The sequence below is a fragment of the Macaca fascicularis genome, chromosome 9 (assembly GCF_037993035.2).
Source record: "Macaca fascicularis isolate 582-1 chromosome 9, T2T-MFA8v1.1".
Classification (NCBI taxonomy): domain Eukaryota; kingdom Metazoa; phylum Chordata; class Mammalia; order Primates; family Cercopithecidae; genus Macaca; species Macaca fascicularis.
Window position 1 is genome coordinate 88004938 of NC_088383.1, and position 24380 is coordinate 88029317.

Genomic DNA, 24380 nt, shown 5'->3' on the forward strand with positions numbered 1-24380 from the left:
GTCATGAGGCTCAGGGAAAATCACAAACTCCTTGTTGCACTAGACCCTGTTTCTCATTACCACACTGCATTTGAGAAGGTTACTCTGGATTAATTTCAATGGCAGCCAGTCTGGGCAACATGGCAAAACCCTGTCTCTACAAAAAATACAAAAATTAGCCCGGCATGGTGGCATATGCCTGTAGTCCCAGCTACTCGGGAGGCTGAGGTAGGCGGATTACTTGAGCCTGGGACATTGAGGCTTCACTGAGCCAAGATATACCCCAGCCTGGAAGACGAAGGACACTGTGTCAAAAAAAAAAAAAAAAATTTGGCCGGCCACAGTGGCTCATGCCTGTAATTACAGCACGTTGGGAGATCAAGGTGGGTGGACCACCTGAAGTCAGGAGTTCGAGACCAGGCTGGCCAACATGGTGAAACCCCATTGCTACTAAAAATACAATAATAATAATAATAATCATAATCATAAATAAATTAGCTGGGTGTGGTGGCGGGCACCTGTAATCTCAGCTACTACTTGGGAGGCTGAGGCAGGAGAATTGCTTGAACCCAGGAGGCAGAGGTTTCAGTGAGCCCAGATTGCATCAATACACTCCAACCTGGGCGACAGAGTGAGTGAGACTCTGTCTCAAAAAAAAGCAAAAAAAAAAAAAATTTAAATGGCAGGCTCGCCACTGATGATCTTCCTGTTGCCCTACTGCACTGCGGAGTTTAGGGAAAAAAAAGCTTTGGCAAATATAAAAGTGCTACATAAATCTCACATTGAAAACAAATATGCTCTATGAGCTGCTTCTTGGACACTATTTTGATTTACTGGGAACACTTAGAGTATAGATATGGATCTTCTGCACACTAAAAAAATTTTATTTCAGTTAGGAGGAATAATTCAGAGATCTCTTATACAACATGGTGACTAGTTAATAACAATGTATTTTATACTCGAAAATTGCTGAGTAGATTTTAAGTGTTCTTACCACAAAAAAGATAGTATATGAAGTAATGCATACGTTAATTAGCTTGATTTAGCTATTCCACAATGTACATATATACAACGTAACATGTTGTACACCATAAATAGACACAATTTTTATTTGTCAACTGCAAGAAAGAAAAAGACACAAGCAAACAAGAAAGCAAGGAAGGGAGGGAAAAGGAAAGGGAAAGCAAAGGAAAAGAATTTCAAAGCTTTAGAGACCATATATTTAGTTCTACCCCTCCTTTGACGAATAACGGAACCAGAGGCCTTGAAGAGATACCCAGCACTGGGACTATCTCTGCCTGCTTTCTCCTCATTGGTGCTCTTTTCACAACAAGTAGTGACTCTTATTGGTACAAGTAGCCTCCGGGCATCCTTTCTCATTACCCCCTGCCACAAAACCCAGAGAAAGCTGATGAGGCACATGCAGCTCTTGGGAATAAGAGGACTTTCAAGTCTGTGAACTCTGGGTGACCCATGTGTAGACCAGTGTCTACATTTCAGAAGCACTGAGACCAAAAAGGGGAGAGGCATTGGGGGAAGGAGCCTGAGACAGGAAGAAAGCAAAGAAGGCAAGAGTCAAATAAATGAGGTTTTTTTCCTTTAACTGCAGCTTGAGTTATTCCAATTCAGAACCACATTTTGAAAAGAATACACTTATCCCCACATTTCCTATTTGACATTTTTAAGCTGTTTTTTTCAAATGGCTTTTTTTTAACTCCATAATTACTTACCATAAAGTACAGATGTTATTTTCTATAACATTAAAGAGATGAATAAGAAAACTCCTGGCTTACAGGCAATTCTACATGAACTCCCAATTTCTGGAATGCAAGTTAATTCTTAATAAGTCACTATTTCCAGCCCTGCTCTGTTACTCTAAACTTTACCACCTAGACTTCAAAGTCAATGTATTAGTTAAAATTACATTCTTTTTTTTTTCTCCAAAATGGCCCTCCTGCTAGATGTGTTACTATGTCTGTCATTCAGTATTAGAAACCTTAAAATCCACTTCATTCCACTACATCCTACATCCAAGATTCCTCCCTCTAATTTCCTGATACCAGTCCCTTTATCCTCCTGTTCGCATACCTCCCCCAAATTCCCAGGCCTTCTGTACCTTACTGGTCCTGTTTAAGTGATTCCCCTGGCTACCACAGTGCATAGTTACTAGATCCCCTCTGGTCCACCATGCCTGTACCAATTTATAAGTTATTCCATTGGTACCTATACTGATCCCCAACAAACTACCTCTACTCACAACCAATAACTGACAGAATCTACTCTGTTACCATGTTCTTACAGAGCTCTAACACAGTGCCCTGCATTCGATATTCAATAAAAGCTTTGATAACAATAAAGATGAAAGGCTCCCACTATTCATACCACTAAGATGTAGAAGAGAAAGTTAATGAGTAGCCCTGGAAGAACTTTCATCACCTCATAGCGAAGGGTTGTAAAGCTGAAAGCAAAGCGTGCGTGAGGAGGGAAGACAACGAACATCAGAACCAGCGGCAAATTCTTGTGGCTGAGACACGAAACGTTCTTTGAGCCACAGAGAGAACTGGCAGCTCCTGAAACAAGAAGTTTCTTGGATTTTCTTTTTATCCCATTCTGCCAAGCAAAACAAATATTTTTGCATCCTAAACAAAAGTTCAGTTTGCCCTGATAATTCTTTATTGGTAGCAAACCTCATCCAACCATAGCCTATCAGTTTCTGACAATTTTCTATTTCATAACAAAGGAAAAAACATATTTCTAATAGCAACCAACTATCCTATTACATGAGAACTTAACCAACACCTCAAAAGAAAAGAAAAAAAAAATCTTCACTTGAGAAGGAAATGTTTTTATTCTAAAATACAAAATACATAAACATATTTAAATAAAAAGAAACCAACAAATGGAATTTTTCCTCATATAAGAATCAAGAAAGTAGTATCCCCAAATAAAAGTTACGATCGCAGCTTTAAACTGAGACAAACTGCCAAAAATATTATAGAACTGTGTGTGGTTTTTTTTTTTCCAAGCAACTAAAGACATGGAAGGTGCCTCACCCTCCATCAGCCACACAGCCTTTCCCCCAGCCAGAGGATGCAAACACTAGAATGAAAGGGTCTTCTCTAAAGAATCAAATAATCTCTCACATTTGCTCAATGCTTTATAAAACACTTTTGAGCGCATATTTCAACCAATTTTAACATCAATTCTATGAGGAATTATCCCCATTTTCTAAGCAGGAGAACTGAAGCTCAGCTGTGAAATGACTTGCCCAAGATTTCATAGCTGGTGACTGTATTGGGATTCAAAGCCAGAACTCATGGCTCCTAGTTCAGTATTCTTTATAGTATTAACATCTCTTATTTGTTACATTCACTTATTGATTCCAAATGACAGCCTGGCATGAATTGGAGGAGGGAAAAAAGCGGGGAGAAGCAGGAGGAGACAATAATGTATATGGAAGAACGCACATCATCATCGACTCTGGATCACCCAAATTTTAAAAACCTACTTCCTAGGCCCCATCTCAGAAAACAGCTCCTTAAGAACATCCATAGGATCTTTTTGTGTGTTGGGGAGGAGGTGGGAGGTGAGGAGGCAGGAGGATGGGACAAGACAGCACTACCTCTTATTGCTTTAATAATATTTAATTTACTGTGTTTTCCCATTAAGAAAGACAAATATGAAATTTAATTTCTCTTGAAAGAGCACAGATTTTTTTAAAGTTATGAATTGTCAGCATAATAGACAGTGTTGAATTGGGTTTTCTCCCCAGATTCAACAAATGGCTAGCCATGTGACTCAGATAAATCACTTAAAAATGAGGTCTTCTTCTCATTTGTACGACTGCTAAACTAAGAAATCTTTAAGGTCCCATACACTACCACAACATCACAATTCTACAGAGTTATTTCACCCCACCATATACACAGAACAATGTGTTAGGTCCCAAAACACTTGAGTCTCTCAATTCAAGATTCAGAAACTAGTTGGAGTATTAGTGTATCAACTCATAACAAGAGAACAAAGCAAGAAAATTAACTTTTTAAGAAAATCTAAACAAAGTGACCACAGATATGTAAGTTTAACATATAAAGAAGTGAGAACTGTCATCACAGGCTGGGCTAGTCCAGAAAATGACAAATGATGGACTTTAAACTATACAACTACTGGAGAGGGCCAGAGACAAAGAGGAGAAAAAGACTTTCTAGTTGGGGATGTATTTTTATCTATAGCTGTTAGAGTCAAGAATGATCAGGGCTTGGGGATACCACCAGTTGACAAGAGAAGGGCTTGAGTTGAGGGGCAATAGGAAACAAAGTTATATCAGTAGGAAGGGACCAGACTACAATAAACATTTTATGTCAAAGGTGGATATTTATTTAATTTTACCTGGAAGGCAATGGTGAGTTTTCAGGGAAATTCTGAGCATGGATATAAAAAGGTAACAGTTATCTTTTAGGAAAGAATTGTGTACCTTGAAATAATTTACACTCTCACCCTTCTCATAAGGCTCGCTGAGGAACTTTTCAAGAGAGCCTCTGTTATATAGCTAGGTCAAATCTATTCCTAACACAGATCTCAGTAAGTGAAAAAAAAATGGATTTCCAAATGATTCACTGATTGTTTAATTTTGTAGAATGGAGTTTCTAGCAAGAAAAAGAAATCATTTCATCAAACAATATTGGGAAGTGCCACAAATTACGTATTTCTGTAACAAATGCGTAAAATGCAAATAACCAGCACATTTCAGTTTGCAACCAGTTTTATAGGAAAGAACTATTTTTTAACTGTAAATGGCTGTATTTCTCAAACTTATCTTACCATGGAACTTTTTTCATTTGATATTTATTAAGATAGTGCAGAACTAGTATCTCACAGTATACCCTCTAAGAGAATGAAACTGAACAGAAAGTTAAATTCATCAGTAATTGACACGCATACACAAAATACATATGCAGTTGACTATTGAACAACAGGGGTTTAAACTGTGACAGGTCCGCCACAGATTTTATTCTGCCTCTGCCACCCCTAAGACAAGACCAATCCCTCCTCTTTTTGCACCTTCTCAGCCTACTCAACATGAAGATGATAGGATAAAGACTTTTATGATGATCCACTTCCACTTAATGAATAACAAATACATTTTCTCTTCCTTATGATTTTCTTAAAAACGTTTTCTTTTCTCTAGATTATTGTAAGAATATATTATATAATATATATAACATTCAAAATGCATCTTAATTGACTACGTTATCAGTAAGGTTTCTGGTCAACACTAGGCTATCCGTAGTTCAGCTTTTGGGGAGTCAAAAATTATATACAAATTTTTGACTGCACAGTGGGGTGGGTGTTGGCAACCCTCGCCACTGTGTTGTTCAAGAGTAAAATGTAAGTCCTTTCCTTTTATTAGCAGCACAGATAAACAAAAATTTACAACTTCTTTTTGTACTTACTTGTACTCCACATCAGTAGTTCCCAACCTTGGCTACAGAGTAATGTCACCTGAGGAGCTTTTCCGAAAAACACTAATGCTCAGGCCTTACTTTCAGAACAATTAAATCAGAATCTCTAGTTAAAGCATCAATAGTTTTTAAAAGTTCCTCAGACAAACTTGCACCCAGGGTTAAGAATGGTGCTCTAGGTTAAGAGTTTACTATCACTAAAATGGTCGATGGTAGAACTGGAGAAACGGGAACAAGAACATGAATTCCAGTTAATAATTCAACTGGAAACCTGCCCCTAGGCCAGGTGTGGTGGCTCACGCTTATAATTCCAGTACTTTGGGAGACTGAGGCAGCAGATCACCTGAGGTCAGAAGTTGGAGAGACCAGTCTGGCTAACATAGTAAAACCCCATTTCTACTAAAAATACAAATAATTAGCCAGTCGTGGTGGCATGCACCTATAATCCCAGCTACTCAGGAGGCTGAGGCAGAAGAATTGCTTGAACCTGGGAGGTGGAGGTTGCAACGAACTGAGACTGCGCCATTGCACTCCAGCTTGGGTAACAAGAGCAAAACTCCGTCTCAAAAAAAAAAAAAGAAAAAGAAAAGAAAATCCACCCCTACAAGTTATTACATTTATTCTGCATATGATACTGGATCTCAAATATCCTTGGCTTTTTCCTCTGTACTTGTTCATCAGTATACTGGTGGTTAAATGCTAATACCAGAGTGTGCTAAACTGATAGTGAATGATTTCAGGGAATCTTTGATACAAATGGAACCCAATTTTCTATTACTTGCCAAATTTGAATCATTCGTCTCTTTTTCTCAGAAGTTTTCATTTGATTTCCATAAAACACAGCCAAAAGTAAACCACAAAGTCGAAACTTCCAACTGTTTTCCTGGAAAATACATTTTTTTAAAACTGCATATCATCAAAGGTTCAGAACTTAATTAAAATGATGCCATTTATTTTACAGCTGTCATTCTGAACTTGGCAATTTTATCATTCAGAATGTAATGAAGGCATCACAATAGCTGAAAACTCATGTTTCAAGGCATAGTTAAAAGTTAATCTCTCTGGGAATGCATTTATCATTTAGGAAGGTAGTAGAAAAAAGTAATAATTTGTCCCTAAACCTGGCACTAATGAAGTCAGATGCTGCAAAGCAACTATACTGCAAAATGTTTGGTCACCCTGGCTATCATTTTCAATTCTCATCTTCTTTGAGTAGACAATTGTATTAGTTTGTTCTCATGCTGCTAATAAAGACATACCCGAGACTGAGTAATTTATCAAGGAAAGAGGTTTAATTGGCTCACAGTTCCACATGACTGGGGAGGCCTCACAATCATGGTAAGAAGGCAAATGAGGAGCAAAGTCATGTCTTACATGGCAGTAGGCAAGAGAGCTTGTGCAGAGGAACTCCCATTTAAAAAACCACCAGATCTCCTGGACTTACTCACTATCACAAGAACAGTATGGGGGAAATGTCCCCCATGATTCAATTATCTCCCCCTGGCCCCACCCTTGACACGGGGCCACCCTTGACACTTGGATTATTACAATCCAAGGTGAGATTTGGGTGGGAATACAGCCAAACCATATCAACAATGAATAGAAACAATATGATCTCCTAACTTTTAGATTTCAAATCCTTCTACATAGCCTCTAAAACTTTCACTTAAAGAATTTGTAAATAACTAGCTCAGATGAAGTGATATCAATATACATATACACACACACACACACACACACACACACACATATGTATATATGTAAAACCTTTAATCTGTTTTCTGGGCTATATGAGAAAAAAACAGTCTCCTCTCTTCCTTATTCTGCTTTTGCAGAGGCAATGAGTTGGTTCTTTCTGCTGGAAATGGCTTTCCATTTTGTCTCCATTAGGGCATCCAGGTCATGGAGTCGCAGGTCTGGAAGGTATCTTAATGTAAACTCCGCCCTCTGCTCAGAAACTGTGCCACAGAGCCTTTCCTCTCTTCATCCAACGTACTAGTTATATTCCTTTTACCCAGTCCTCAAAACTCACCTCAAACCCTTTCTCTCAGGAAATCCATCTTCCCTGAGTCCTCAGAATAGGAAAAAAAAAAAAAAAAAAAAGTCACTCCCTCCATTTCCTCCATTGTAAAGCTCTTGCCACACTGGGTGGCACTTCTGCGCCACTTCTCCTCTGGAGTATGTCCCTCTTGAGGACAGGAGCCATAGGGTCTCCCTTCCCCCTCTGTAGTACTGTATATGGTACAGTGCTTGGCTCAGAGGGCAGGCAATAATGTCTCATGAATGGCGTCCTTAGCAGCTCCGTGAAGCCTGCACACATGTATGCTAACATCATCTTACAAGCATCTTTTCCCTTCAGAACAAAAGCTCTTTGAAAGTTAAAATTACTTCTTCTTTAATATTCTCATGGAATTTAGAAGAAGGCATGATAATTTTTGGAACCACAGATTATGAGGTAGCCCATCATATTAACATATGACAAGGACAACAAAGTAATACTCAAATAAGAAGGCACACATACCCACATTCCAACTACATACTGAAAACTATCACTTCCTTAATCTTGTTAATATCTTCCCCTCTCAACATACTGACTGAAGCCAAGAAAATCTTAGGCTCTCAAACCTACCAACCTAGGAATATGTCAGGAAGCTTCTCAAACAGCACCTCCTACTGATTTACACATGAATCATTGTTTTACAAATGCCAATAGGAAAACATAACAGGAAGAAGTTCTATTTAAGAAAACAACTCCAAACTAATTGGGTTTAAAGTGTTCTTATTCACTGGAGATTAAGGTTTCCTGGTAACTCCAGAATAAACAGGCACATAGAAATTGAAGCTAGTTATTTTTCTGTTTTGTTTTTTTCTTTCATAAAATTAGTGATGAACTCAAGAAAGAGAACCAAGCAGGAAATACAGAGGCCTCTATATCTTGCTTATTGTCAGTTACAACTTTGGCTAAATTTCCTCCCTCCAGTCCTTACACAGGTCCAAGGGACCAGCTTGTAACCTGTGGCATACCTGAGTAAGGAAATTGACGCAGTGGCAAAGGGTTGGCCTCATTGTTTACTGGTAGTGGCAGCAGTAGCAGTCTTAGTATCTGAAGCAGTTAAAATGATACAGGGAAGAGATCTTACTGTGTGGACATCTCATGATCTGAATGGCATACTCACTACTAAAGGAGACTTGTGGCTGTCACACAGCCGTTTGCTTAAATATCAGGCTCTATTACTTGAAGGACCAGGGCTGCGACTGCACACCTGTGCAACTCTTAATCCAGTCACATATCTTCCAGACAATGAAGAAAAAAATAGAACATAACTGTCAACAAGTAATTGCTCAAACCTGCACCGCTCGAGGGGACCTTCTAGAGGTTGCCTTGACTGATCCCGACCTCAACTTGTATACTGATGGAAGTTCCTTTGTAGAAAAAGGACTTCAAAAAGCAGGGTATGCAGTGGTCAATGATAATGGATATTTGAAAGTAATCCCCTCACTCTAGGAACTAGCGCTCAGCTGGCAGAACTAATAGCCCTCACTCGGGCACTAAAATTAGGAGAAGAAAAAAGGGCAAATACATATACAGACTCTAAGTATGCTTACCCATTCCTCCATGCCCATGCAGCAATATGGAGAGAAAGGGAATTCCTAACTTCCAAGGGAATACCTATCAAACATCAGGAAGCCATTAGGAGATTATTATTGGCTGTACAGAAACCTAAATAGGTGGCAGTCTTACAATACCAGGGTCATCAGAAAGGAAAGGAAAGGAAAGGGAAATAGAAGGGAACTGCCAAGCGGATATTGAAGCCAAAAGAGCCACAAGGCGGGACCCTCCATGAGAAATGCTTATTGCAGGACCCCTAGTATGGGGTAATCCCCTCTGGGAAACCAAGCACCATTACTCAGAAGAAGAAATAGAATTGGGAACCTCACGAGGACACAGTTTCCTCCCCTCAGGATGGCTAGCCACTGAAAAAGGAAAAATACTTTTGCCTGCAGCTAACCAATGGACATTACTTAAAACCTTCACCAAACCTTTCACTTAGGCATTGATAGCACCCATCAGACGGCCAAATTATTATTTACTGGATCAGGCCTTCTCAAAACTATCAAGCAGATAGGGCCTGTGAAGTGTGCCAAAGAAATAATCCCCTGCACTGCAGACCATACATTTCAATCCCTATATCTTTAACCTCCTTGTTAAGTTTGTCTCTTCCAGAATCAAAGCTGTAAAACTACAAATGGTTATTCAAATGGAGCCCCAGATGTAACCTATGACTAAGATCTACTGCGAACCCCTGGACTGGCCTGCTAGCCCATGCTCCAATGTTAATGACATCAAAGGCACCCCTCCCAAGGAAATCTCAACTGCACAACCCCTACTATGCCCCAATTCAGCAGGAAGCAGTTAGAGTGGTCATCGACCAATCTCCCCCACAGCACTTGGGTTTTCATCTTGAGAGGTGGGACTGAGAGACAGGACTAGCTGGATTTCCTAGGCCAACTAAGAATCAATCCCTAAGCCTAGCTGGGAAGGTGACCGCTTCCACCTTTAAACATGGGGCTTGCAACTTAGCTCACACCTGACAATCAGATAAAAGACAGCTCACTAAAATGCTAATTAAGCAAAAATAAGAGGTAAAGAAATAGCCAATCATCTATTGCCTGAGAGCACAGTGGGAGGGACAATGATTGGGATATAAACCCACGCATTAGAGCTGGCAACAGCTACCCTCTTTGGGTCCCCTCTCTTTGTACGGGAGCTCTGTTTTCACTCTATTTCACTCTACTAAATCTTGCAACTGCAAAAAAAAAAAAATTTAAAAGTAAAAAAAATAAATTCCCTCCTTCCCCACTTATCAGTACTTCGCCCACTGAGAAGCAAAAAATTCGAATAACTGGATAATCCAGTGTAACAAAAGTAGCAAATGCTAAGAAGAAAAGCCATATGTACACCTTTCTTGATGATTTTGATTTCACACACAGAAAAATGAAGATAATGAAATTTTTTTTCCGCCACTTAAAATGCCAAGAGATAACTCCTTTTAAGAAGAAATTTACATCCAACAACAACAACAAAAACAACAAAATTCTGCCAAAGAGCTAGTTTGGGACAAGCCACAACTGTTAAACATACAAAATGAGAGAGTAACATTAGGATATTTAAAACATTTATTCAAGGATCATGTTACTTAGAGAGGCATAGAGTAACAAAGCATTCTCCATAACTACCAATAAGAAAAATAGAAAATATTTATATGCTATGCTAACCTTTCTGCATGTTGGATGCCTACAAACTTCCCACAAAAGTGTAAGAGTGATGAAAACAATATTAATGCCAATGACAAAGAGAAGGAGGAAATTCTGATATGCAGGATAAAAGTTCAGCAACATAAAAGGATAGCACTCACTTTTTTCACCTAACATATTAACATCAACGATCCCATTATTTCTTGAGTAATGCTGGCAACTGACTAGTGAAAAGAAACATATGTTGAATATTATTCTTTTATAGTATATATGTAATATATGGAGAGAGTTCACCATACACTGGTATAGTATGGTCTAATGTTTTACTGTAGTATTGTTGCAGTATATATATTTTAAATGACAGACTTGACAGAAATATCTTTTATACAAAGAGCACTGCTCCTTTAAAGATAAAAATTAATGTGGGGCACTCATTGAGGAGCTAAACTACTCTACACACACCAAATTTTGTTAACATGTGAGTGCATAAACCCTTTGAAGAAAGGAGGATTATGCAATTATCCCAGTTAACTGAATGCCTTTTATGAATCACAGTTGATTTCATGATTTAGGCCTTGTAGAGTTTCCCAACTACATCAGGAGAAGGGGAGAAGACTCTAGGGACAACTATAGATCAGAACCTGAAAGCTAGACATGGTGGTGCATGCTTATAGTCCCAGCTACTCAGGAGGCTAAGGTGGGAGGATGGCTGGAGCCCAGGAGTTCTAGGTTGCAATAAGCTATGATCACACCACTGCACTTCAGCCTGGGCAACAGAGCAAAACCCCATCTCTTTAAACAAAACAAAACAAAAACAGAAAAAGACCCTGAGATGCATCCCAAACTGTGCCAACTCCAAGTAGGAGCATCACTCACTCTGGAACATCTGTTTCCCCCTCTGTTTTCTGCTTCATGCTTCCCTCCGCGGATGAGTCTTCACCACTTACTCACAGCTTCTCCCTCTCCTAACCCTAGCTTTCCCATAATGAACAGCACCACTCCTGGCCTCTCCTTCACTCCATGCTATCTCATGACCCTCCCCATTCTGTTCTCATTCCCACTCCTGATCTTAGCTTCCTAACTCAATAGAGATGAGTCTGGCTCAGCTGAGTTAACAGAGCATGCCACACAGGTCATGTAAACTGTATAGAGAAGGTTTGTTGCTGCATGTGGCACCCACATCCTGGCCCAAGCAGCTGTGGCTGGAAAAGCAGAGAAGCTGAGTCAAGTGGTGCAAAATAAGGCCTTCTCCTCTCCTTTTTCATGCAGGAAGGTAGGAGCTATAACCACATAAACTACAAAGCCGAGAAATTAAAAAGTACTATTTAGGAACAAAAGCAAGTTGAAATAATTGAATTGGCCAAAAAACAAATTTTAAAGCAACATACTTTATCCAGATAAAATCAAAAACACCAAATACATCAAGCCAAAGATCATTATTAAGAAACCAGAAAGAGTCCCAAACTCAAATAAAGAATTGATTCATGAGATGACAACAAATCATTACTGTAAATCTCCTAGATGAAATTTAGAAAGTAAAGTACCGGAGTGACAAACCTTAGTGTGATTCTGAATCTATTTAAACAAAATACAAAGTACTATAAAATCCATACATTTATTTAGTGTATTAATTTGCCTCCAGCCTTTTGGTTGTCCCTCTAATATGCCACAATGACCCTAATTCAGAGCCCTACTTAATAAAACTTGCAGTTTCAGGCAAAACTTCTCTCACTATAGAAACATATCCCATTAATGTGGGCATGATAATTGCTGATTTAAATAGCAACATTTATCTTGTATTAACAGTAGTCAAGCATAAAGTCAGAATATCGCTAAGTTCTGGCTGCCACCAACAACCTGTATAAACTTGAGAAAAAATCAATCTAAGACTATTTAGACCACAATATCCTCAACTAGAAGAAAAAGACAATACCACATCCAGCTTTAAACTGCATTGATTCTTCTGTGAAGTCATTTTAAATCAGTAAAGCTTAAAGTTCTTTACTAAACATTACTTTTGCCAGACAAAAAGGCACTACACCCAGCCCATCATCTTAAAGACTGTCACCCTGTGGCTGAGTCCTTTCCCCCAGGTAATTCAAGGAGTCCAGAGAGAAGAAAAAAGCATACAGGAGTTCTCACTATCAATTCAATATCCGAACCAGGTGAAATCTCCCAGAGTGAGGCTTTCCACACTTTCACAGTCCAGCTACCACATCTGGCACATGGTCTCCAAGCTACATGTCAGGTCAAGAGCTTGGAGTGATAGGCACAGCATACGAGTTACATCTATGGAGGCCTTTACCAGTCAGTCAACAGTCTAGAAGTATCCTCATTTCATGTTATATACCTAGCAGTGACACTGGAGCCAATCTTTTCTCTTCCGTTGGGTGAAGAATGACAAGTAATATCAATTCTTCATGTCTGTGACCAATGTAACAGTGCCTAAAGGTTACATAATCTTTAGGTACTTCTGGATCACCTTAATCTTATGAATATTATGGCCTCACTACAATTGCACTGGCCAGGCTCTATCAAAAACACTATACCCAGATATTGTTGCCACATTTAAAATAGGACACTAATCTTGCTACTGCAAGTGAACAGAATGGTAAGGGGTCTGAAAACTAAGTCATATGATAAAAAAGGAACTAAGTATCTTTGGTGTGAAGAAAAGAAAACACAGAGATGTAAAAAACATCTTTAAAAAATTTTAAACCTCTGAATGTCAAAACAAGGGCAAATGGATGAAAGAAAGGGGGAACATTTTTCTAAAAATTAACACTACCTAGAAATGATCCACCTTGATGATCTGAGACTTGTTCTGTCTTTATCACTGTTATATTAAAGACACAGAAGTAACCTCAGTATGATGAGAAGTCTGACTTCTTAAATGTTTTTCATCAAAAAAAAACTGCATGCTCTTAAATTGCAATAATTTATTAATCCATTAACGACTTCAACCTATGTTAGTTATTGTTACCTGTTTTTCTTCGTAAGACGGTAGTTGTTTTTAGTCCTAATTATAAAAGTAATGGGTGTCCATAATAGGAAAGTACACAAAGAAAATAAAAACCTATCATAATCTCACCACTGAGAGTCATGGTTAACATTTTGGCATAATTCTTGCCCAGTCATTTTTCAGACATAAACATATATAACAAAATGTGAGTCAAGCTATTTATATGCCTTTTGTCCTAATTTTTGTACTTCTCTAGTAACCAATTTCACACGTCATTAAATATTTATAAAAAAGTATGATTTTTAACGCCTACATAGTAATCCAATGTCGGATATACCACTTTTCAAATATTACATGGCTGAGTACTTAGGTTATTTTTAATTTTATTTTAATTATTACAATACTGTGACAATATCTTTATATATGGATTTTCATACACGTCTCTGATAATGTTCTATGTAATATATTAAGACTAAGTTTGTCCTACGCCCCTGCTAAGACACAAAGACAATTTGAATCACATGACATTGAAAAGACAATTAAAAGACACATGATGCAAAGGCAAGGCTCCTAAAATTGGAACTAATCAAATTTACTCCTTCCTCACAAACAGCTAATGCCACCCTCTTCAACAGTTGCTTCTGACCCACACAAAAATGTTTATGTTTGTGTATTATCAGTTAGGGTAATTTTTATCTGCATAATGTCAAAATAGTTCCAAAATCTTAGTATCAACCATAAATAAGGAAGTTTGTATCTCAAGATCTTTCAATTAAGGGAAATGCTGACAAGTACAGGAATTAATGTAAGGATTTAACTAATAAAGGGAGAACACTTTACAAAATAATATACAAACATTTTTAAACTAATGCCAAACCTTTTAAAACTAATGCCAATAAATATCTTAACTAGACCTTTCCATGGTTACTTGTACTACAAGTCTGTAATCCAGAGTCCTGTCTTGTGACCCTTCTTAAAAGACCTATTCTCATGAATTCAATTTCATTTTCTACATGATCCAACGCATTGAGTTTGGTTTCAAGAAATCATTTTAATCAATAATGACTAAACTTTCATCAGATGTTGATTAAAGATTATTCAATTAAACAAACGGCAGTAGTAATTAAGTTACGTCCACTATCATTAAACATACATTTTTAAACAATCTGAATGACATTCCTTGCTTCCATGGCTTTAAAAAGAGGAATAATACAGGATATGTGGTTTTCATAAAGAGGTGTGTGAAATGACTGATGAAATAAAAGAAAAGAATATGCCATTACAATGCAACTTGAAGCAGGTGACTCTACAACATGCTAAGACAATATAGACTCAAAACCCAGTCTTCCTGTGTTCAACTGAACACAAGAACAAAACTGAAAGATGAGAAGAATGAATGATGAGCAAATTATTTGATCTTTTTCTTAATTTCTTCTCACTAACCCTGATTTACTAGATTCTTGATAGAAGATGAGGAGCGAATCATAAGGTATAAAAATAAGATCTATTCTAATCTTTAGTAACTTTCTAGATGATGACTAAACAGCCTTTACAGGGTGGAAAGTTACTCTTCTTTTCTAAGTCTTACAAGCAGCCAGTTATCCCTATCTAGACAGTAGTATAAAGAAAACACGATCATGGATTCTGTCACTGGAACATTCTCAGGGCAATAGTATTGTGATCAGTAATAAGAACTCAGTGAATAAGTTTTCACTAGTAATGACACACATTGGTGGTGGTCATCTTTACTCAAGATTGGGACCGACAATGTAATGCTGCACAGCTTTCTCAGTGAACCTTCAGAAACCATCAAGACATCAAATACTCTTCACTGCATACCCTTTTATAAATCTGAATTGTGAGCCATATACATGTATTACCTATTGAAATAAATACTAAAATTAAAGCTTTAAAATATCCGGATCTTATTTAAATCAAATTTGATTTGTGTTTAAGCATAAAGACTCAGTATTAGAAAAAACACATTCGTGGGCCGGAGTTAACTGAATTCACTTTTAAATAATTAAACCAAAACATATATCCATTACTAGAGGAAATAACCTACTCGAAATATAAAAATAATGGCTAGTGGAGAAAGCCGAAGTGACTTTATCATCTCTGCTGTCCCTCAATAAAAGGACTCAAGTAGTCCCCATCTAAGACCGTCTAATGCACCCATTTTTAGGTACAAAGGGAACCAAATATTTATCCCAGGAATTTTCCCCAGAAGACAACACTTGCTATTTTCCAGTCTGAAAACACCTAAAGTAATGTTTGTCTAAAAACAACGAGTTTGAAAGTTTTAAAAATATACCACATAAGCCATCAATATCTCATTTTTTCAGTCTTACTGTTAGCCTTTGTGACAAGCCATGGTTTATAGGTCAGTTTTCCAAATAAATATCCAATATACTCAAAGAGTATAAAATAGCCCTACATTAAAATATATGATGTATACTTTGAGGAAAAATACTGTACATAACCCAATGCAACAAAAAAACCTGGCTTTCATCAATTACAATGATGACTGGATTTTGTCTTCTTCAACCATTGGGATTACAGATTCCTAACGCAGTTTGCTTTGATGAGTCACATGTGTAATACAATCACTGACCCTATCCCCACCTAAAATACTGTAACCCATTTTCCCCTCCAAGATCTGACCGTAGTCATTTCACAAGAGAGAAAAAAAAAAAGAACTGATTAAAAGGAAATAGGACAGACAGTGAGTAAGCCATGAACAACTGCCCAAAGAACTGTAAAAAACCTGGAAGATTGTTTCCATGTGTTTCCATTAGATAGAGTTGCCATTAGGAGTGGACAGAGAATACTGATAAAGTTATATCCATTCCCGCCTTTTGTAAGTGTAGTTAGAGCCAAAGAATAAAAAGTACAATTACAAGATAACTTTGCAAAGTTTTAACACAGAAAAACATCTGGAATGGATCCAATGCAAATACATAGTTTAATCTGTAATCCCATCAACCAGGGAATATTAAAAATCATTTAATATATATTTTTAATACACACAGAAAAAAGACTAAGGGTGTACAAATAGTTCTCTTTCAAAGGCAAGATTACAGGTTGGGTACCGTGGCTCATGCCTGTAATCCCAGCACTTTGGGAGGCTGAGGTGGGTGTATCACTGGAGGTCAGGAGTTCAAGACCAGCCTGGTCAACATGGTGAAAGCTCATCTCTACTAAAAACACAAAAATTAGCTGGGTGTGGTGGTGCATGCCTGTAATCCCAGCTACTAGGGAGGCTGAGGTGGGAGAATCATTTGAACCCGGGAGGCAGGGGTTACAGTGAGTCAAGATCATGCCACTGCACTCCAGCCTGGGCAACAGAGCAAGACTCCATCTCAAAAAAACACAAAAAGCAAAAAGGCAAGATTACAGATTTTTTTTTCTCTTTTTGCATGTCAATTATATACTCATTGTAGACAATTTAGAAATGACTTCTGATTTAGTATAAAAGACTAGGCAGTTAAAAATCTATAGATCAGACTGAGTATCAAAATGTGACAAATAACATCTACGGTCTTAGTAAATTTTTCTAATTAAATTTTTCTACAGAATCATCTTCTCCATTAAAAGGTATTATAGTTTGAACTGTCCTCCAAAAAGTCATATGGTGAAGTACTAATACCTGGGAGCTCAGAATGTGACATTTGGAAATAGGGTCACTGCAGATGTGTAATAATAAGATGAACTCACACAAGAGAAGGGTGGGCTGCTAATCCAATATAATTGGTGTCTTTATTTGGACATAGAGACAAGCACACAGGGAAAATGCCATATGAAGATGAAGGCAGAGATCCAGGTAATTCTTCCACAAGCCAAGGAACACCAAAGATAACCAGCAAACCATGAGAAGCTAAAGAAAGTCATGGAACAGATTCTCCCTTCCAGCCCTCAGAAGGAACCAACCCTGTTGACACCTTGATCTTGGGTTTCTAGCCTCCAGAACTGTGAGGTGATAATTTATCATAGTTAAGCCACCCAGTTTGTGGTATGTCAGCCCTAACAAACAAATACAAAAAGTTTCAAAGTACACCACACGAAGAAATTACATTTTGATTACAGCATTTTTTTCCCATAACAATCTCGTTTTTGGTGAATAGTGCCTGCAAAATCAATTTTTTTCTCCAAATGTCCCAGCCCCTCCCCTCCCCTCTATTGTTGCTATTAGGTAAGACTACATAACTAAGTTTTCTCCCATAGAGTGTGAAAGGAAGTGACAGATGCCACATTCAGGCCTGGGCCTAACAACCATGGTGCGCCTCTCTTCAATACTCTGTCTCCCTCACCAGCACACAACTGGACATGGTGGTGACCAAGCTTCAACAACAGAGATGAAGGCCATGCTTAGCGACAACCCAGATATGTCTTAGAAGGAGCCTGGGTCGCTGAATGATAGCATGGGACACAGCTACCAACCCAGCTGGAAGACTCTCCTTAGAATGCTATGTGAGAGTACAACAAATGACTCTGCTCTTTAAGACACTATATTGTTGGAGTTTTGGGGATTTTTTGTTATAACATCTTAGCCTTTTACCTTTTATCCTTTATTAAGTGTTTGGGAAATAAATCATTTCAAACCCATGCAGTAAAACAGTGTATAGAAAACTGGGTAGATCTCTGGAAAAAACAGTAACGTTGACTCAATGGAAGAAGTGTATAATAAGCTTAACAATTACTATTATAGCTTCAAATTTGAGATAATATGTTTGACAATCTTACTATCTGTAAAACTGAAATGTAAGCTCTTAAAGGAAATATACCAATTCTTATTTTGGAAGATTTTTAAAATTAATTTTATTATTTTCTAATTCAAAAACTTTGAGAGTAATTAATTAAATCGAGCAAAATTTAGTCATATTATGATTTTACATATATTTTTACGGTACAAAAAAACATAAAGTTATATATGAAAGTCTCACACTCCTTCTCAAATCTCCATGTAGGGAGAGGCACTATGAAACTAGGTAGATATCCTTCCAGGCTTAGAAAAGTTGAGTAGTTGAAGTTTAAACTCAGCTAAAGGAGATTTTAACTTTTGCCATGTACACCTCAAAGTAAAAACTAAGAAACATTACAATCATAAGCCTAGATCCTTCATATTTGCATTACTTTAGAGAGAGAAAAATATTTCTTCAAAGACGCTAGTGAATGGCAATGCAGCCTGTTTCTTAAATGTTTCCCCAAATGTCATTATGTAAAACTAGAATACGTGTGACTGCATGCAAGTTCCTGGAGGACAATTCAGTATTTCTCCATTACTTCATTCTACTGTAGATGAACCATAATGTCTACTTCTGTCTAGTCAAAACTGTGAAAAATGACTCTTCTGGAATTTGGGCTGTTTCTAAGTTAGAGATTTTCTGCTGGATGAGTATGCAAATCCTATATGGACACCTGTCTATGGAAAAGACACTTCCTATTGAACCAAAGAAAAAAATGAGAAGATAAAATGTACTCCCATCTAGCTATTCAGAGACCTCATTAATCTGTGACCAAGAATAGAATCTATGACTCTAACTCATAGTTTGTGGGATACACACATGTTCCTGGATTCAAACGTGTTTCCATTTAAACTACTGGAATGTATATATGTCTCTGCAAACAGTGAGAGATATTAGCAAATCTAAGAATGAAAGTCCTTTGTGATCACATACACCATATTTTGACTCAGCTTTTAAAATGTCTGAAATCACAAAGGTGAAGCATCTGCTTTTTACATCTATCTATGAGTTAAAGAAGAACAATGAAGAAGAATCCTTTCACAGAGAGCATCTATTTTTACCATCAGAGTCAACCCAAGGGAAATCTATAATTTCTGCTATTTGTTTCTTTTTCATTTTATTTTTCTTTTCTTATTTTTTCTTTGAGACAGGGTCTTACTCTGTCACCCAGGCTGGAGTGCAGTGGTACGATCATGGCTCACTGCAGTCTCAACTTCCTGGGCTCAGGTGATCCTCCCACCTCAGCCTTCAGAGGAGCTGGAAGTACAGGTGCACAACATCACACCTGGCTAATTTCAGTTTTCTGTTTGTTTGTTTTTGTAGAGGAGGGATTTCTCCATGTTGCCCAGGCTGGATAATTCTATTCTATTCTATTCTACCCTGTTTTATGACACAGTCTCACTCGGTTGCCCAGGCTGGAGTGCAGTGGCACGATCTCAGCTCACTGCAACCTCTGCCTCCTGGGTTCAAGTGACTCTTGTGCCTCAGCCTCCCAAGTAACTGGGATTACAGGCATCTGCCACCACGCCTGGCTAACTTTTGTATTTTTAGTAGAGACAGGCTTTTGGCCAGGCTGGTCTCAAACTCCTGACCTCAAGTGATCCACCCACCTCGGCCTCCCAAAGTGCTAGGATTATAGGTGCACCCCACCATGCCCTGCCCCAGGCTGGTCTTCAATTTCTGAACTCAAGTAATCCGACAGCCTTGGCTTCAAAAAGTGGTGGGATTACAGGTATGAGCCACTGCACCCAGCCTATTTGTCTTCCCTTGTCTTATCCTGGTTGCTAACCCTGCCCCCAGCTAAGGCCAGGGCATTCTGAAATGCTTAGGTATTGAGTGTAAGTTGGAGATTAACCAATGTCAGATAACACCAAGTCAGGGGGGATAGTACCAAAACTGCAGCAGCCTGAGCCTATAAAGTAAGGTGGAAAACTCGTAGTCTGGCACATTCTATTTGGCCAGTAGAACATTTTAAAATTTGTTTTACTTTAAATATCTTTAGAAAAGATCCCCCACCATATTCATCATATAGGATAGTGTACCTCACCTTGCACAATAAACCCCTCCTATGTCACATGCCAGCCAAACGACGTATGAATGCCACATGAATTGATCCACCTCTGAGCCCTCTTACATTTTGTTTATTTGCCTTCAAGCAAAAATTTCATTAGATTTTCCCTGGAAGGAGCCTTCTTGGAATGGTTACGTCTCATACAGCATCCCCCCTTTTCCTGGCTAGCTCTGTTTCCAGCTCCCCTATGGAAACCTGTTCTCCTCCACAGGAAGAGGAGCGTTCGGGGGCTTCTAGGGTAGCTGCTGAGATAAGTATATTTCCTCTTACTTATCACCATGACAAGAGTAAAAGGCAACTTACCTTTTGAAAAAAGTCTTCCCCACTTCTGCCTTTCCCTTCAGCAGCAGCTGTAAATAAAAATGTGCACATTTAAAATACTTTTTCAATGTATGTATTCAAAAAACTTTCAAGCATCAGATATGAGGATGCAAAAGCAAACAAGATGCCAGCCTCGCTCTCCCACAGCTCAGTGCCTGCTAATATGCCTCACTGGGATGCAAAATTGGTAAAGACTAGCACGCTAATCCATCAATTACACATCTCTAGGTTATTTAACACTCTTTTGCTTTGTCTGAAAGACTCACGAACCCCTACACACTTAGATGATGAAAGTGATCTCGGCCTTTCATAGTTAAAGAACTATGTGAATAAATGCAACTCTCAAAGTAATCAACTGTAACACTCCAAGCACTTCCTATCTGTGATCAATCCCAGGCAGAAGAGGCTGCCTTGTCAGCAGGTGGCTCATGTATATGGCCTACTTCTAAGCTGTTTCCATTTTATGCTTTACAATGAGTATATATTCTACTTGAATTTCAATTGGCATCATATACTTTTAATTCACTCCTTCATTTGTATATACAAAGAGAGAAAAAAAGAAAAACAGAATTAAACAGTAATGGTGAAAGTCACAGCCCACAATAAAATTGCATGTAACATTAATTAAAATATCACTGTATTTGAATACCATTTTTATAGATAAATGGTAACCCATGAATACAGGACAAACCCATTTCTCAGTCTGTGTTCGTAAGTCTTGTGACTATGAACATTTTGTATTCATTTGTGTTGCAGGGTGGGGAATTTGACAAAAGGAGAGAAGCGATAAAAGAGTCAATAGCATCTTGCTTGCAACAGACTCAGACTGCATCTTTCTAAGGCCAAACAGGACTCTGATTCGGGTGTAGGGTGGAATAGTGGTTAATGAGAGAAGCCTGGTCAGGACAAAGAAAGATGCTGAAGTAAAAAGTACTGGAAATTAAAGTCTGGAAGACCACAGTAAACCAAACACCTGCTAGGCAATACCTCAGCACAGCCATGTTTGTGAGCAGAAGTGCATGTGTGTGTGTATCCAGAACACTTGTTAAAATGACTAAAGACCCAAGAAATAGGGCAGAGCAATCACTTAAGAATTCCATCTGTCACTTGGCAAGTTTTGACAAGCATCTACCATAACTTTGACACTGTTAAGTGAAAGAGTCAAAACTTGGGAGGCCGAGGCAGATGGATCACGAGGTCAAGAGATCAAGACGATCCTGGCCAACATAGTGAAATCCCATCTCTACTAAAACAAAAATTAGCTGGGCGAGGTGGTGTGTGCCTGTAGTCCCAGCTACTTGAGCGGCTGAGGCAGGAGAATCACTAGAACCCAGGAGGCGGAAGTTGCAGTGAGCCAAGATTGCACCACTGCACTCCAGCCTGGCGACAGAGTAAGACTCTGTCTCAAAAAAAAAAAAAAAAAGATTCAAAACTTCAGAAATTCTCTCTGCCCTCAAAGAAATAACAAGTATTTAAATTCTTTTTTCACCAACTTAAATTTTACAGTTAAATATAAGACACATTGTCTATTTTTGTAGAAATGTGTATTTTTTACCAACACATTTTTATCCAAACAACAGATTGCAGAGTACATGTTTCTGGAAATTCCAAGGACAATCTGAAAAAACATAAAAACAAGGGCTGAAAAGGAATTTAAAAATTGCCTTCTAACGTGTAGTAGGGCTGAATAATGACTCCCGGCAAACAGGTTCATGTACTAATCCCCAGAATCTTACATGGCAAAAGAGATTTTGTAGATGTGATTAAGTAAAAAGATAGGAAGATTATCCTGAATTAGCCAGATGGGCCCAATGTAATCGTGTCCTTAATGAAAGAAGCAAGGGGCTCAGAGAACAAAGTGATGTGACAATGGAAGCTCAAGGAGAGATGGTTACATGACAACAAAGGACAGATCAGAGATGACCAAGATTTGAAGACAGAGGAACAAGCCATGAGCCAAGGAATGTAGGTGGCCTCTAAGAGCTGGAAAAGTCAAAGAAATTACCTTTCCCTATGGCCTCAGTAGAGAGTACAGTCCTGCTAACACCTTGCTTTCAGCCCAGTGAAAACCACTTCGGATTTCAGACCCAAAAAGTAAGATTTCTGTTGTTTTAAGCTACTACACTGTGGCAACTTGTTACAGCAGCAAAAGCAAACTAACCTATAATGCTAATGTCTTTTTAACTTTTCTTTTTGAACAAATTCCACATCATCAATAGCATGAACTGCACCCAGACACTGTCATGCCAAGTGTCAGGTTTCAGCCCAAGTGGAGGACCAAGGGGAGGGGGTGGATGAGTGGCGAGCAGCTGAAAGAACACTCGAGGAATCATAGGGAGTTGTGGCATGGCTTTATTCTCTCTCGGTGCAAGTTAGCCTGGGCGCCAGCCGGGGCACGAACCGTGGGTGCAAACCTGGGCGCGAGTCAACCCAGGCGCAAGTCATATGTACAGCGTTAGCAGGGTAATTATACCTTTTACAGACAATAGTGGCTGTAAGCCAAGCACGAGCTCACATGGGTGATCACCACGTGTTGTGGTTATGTAATGAGTGAAATTGTGCACGTGCGCTCCAAACTCCAGACTCACACGCTAGACCGGATGTCTGCCTTGGCCTATACTTGATCACAGCAGATTCATTTTCCTTATACTCCACCCCCTAGGCCAAGGGAGACACAGGCCTTGGACACACAGGTCCAACACATAGGCCTCATACATAGGCTCTGGGCATGCAAGCCAGGCCCCAGACACACAGGTCCGACACAAGGCCTTATACATAGGCTCTAGGCACACAGGCCCCAGACACTCAGGTCCAACATATAGGTCTTACATTCCACCCCCTAGGCAAAGAGAGTTTTTCTAGTGGGGAGACATGCCCACAGGGTGGAACCCTGGACCCAGAGGCCACAGCAGTAATACATGAACAACAACTCCAGGTTATGGTGGGCAACCACCTCATGGTGACATTACACCAATGTTGCTTTATACATTTAGTCAAGCTTTTATTTCCCTGCCTTTAGGAGCACTGGGGCAGGCAATAATAGGTTACCATTAATCCCTATACCCGGTCGGAGGAAGTCATCCTTCCTCCCATAGGTTTTATCACATGGCTTGGCCCTATATGGGCCGGTGACCAACTAACTGGCCACTTCTGTTACTTTTAGGTAGTTAATCACAAGGCTAAGCCTCAATAAACTACCAAGCTATTGCTGCAGATTACCGTTGGTGTCACCACCGTGGTGATCACCACTCACACTGCCCTGATTTCAGCCCATTGGCTACTTTGTCCACACCTCGTATCAAATCATATGGCGTCAGTACTAGGGTGAACTGTGACAGCAGTCCAGGCAATAGCAGCACCCAAGCTAGACCCATTCATATACCATGCTCTATCAGGAATGGAGGGGTGCCTCAGGCCCCATGGCCTTATCTTGCATTAGGACTATAAGTCCCAAGACCTCTTGCAACTCTGCTGCTAAGGGATTTGTACTCCATGTACTCCACTGCTCCAAGTAGGCACCACACTTTGCTAAAGTGGATGTCTGTGCTAGCCCATTCTGGGTAGTCATTATCCATGAAGGCATC

At 39.0% G+C, this 24380-nt stretch overlaps 1 protein-coding gene across 6 annotated transcripts in view; it reads right to left on the minus strand.

Annotated features, from left to right (window-relative positions):
- Positions 1–24380, minus strand: part of BICC1 (BicC family RNA binding protein 1) — a 332934-nt gene that overhangs the window by 188743 nt on the left and 119811 nt on the right. For 5 of the 6 annotated variants that reach the window (XM_065521082.2, XM_005565808.5, XM_005565807.5 and 2 more), the window contains exon 2: positions 20779–20825. In XM_065521082.2, coding sequence (XP_065377154.1) covers positions 20779–20825 — 47 coding nt within the window. Of the gene's footprint in view, positions 1–20778; positions 20826–24380 lie in introns of those variants that run through there. The other variant, XM_065521083.2, reaches the window with a different exon arrangement.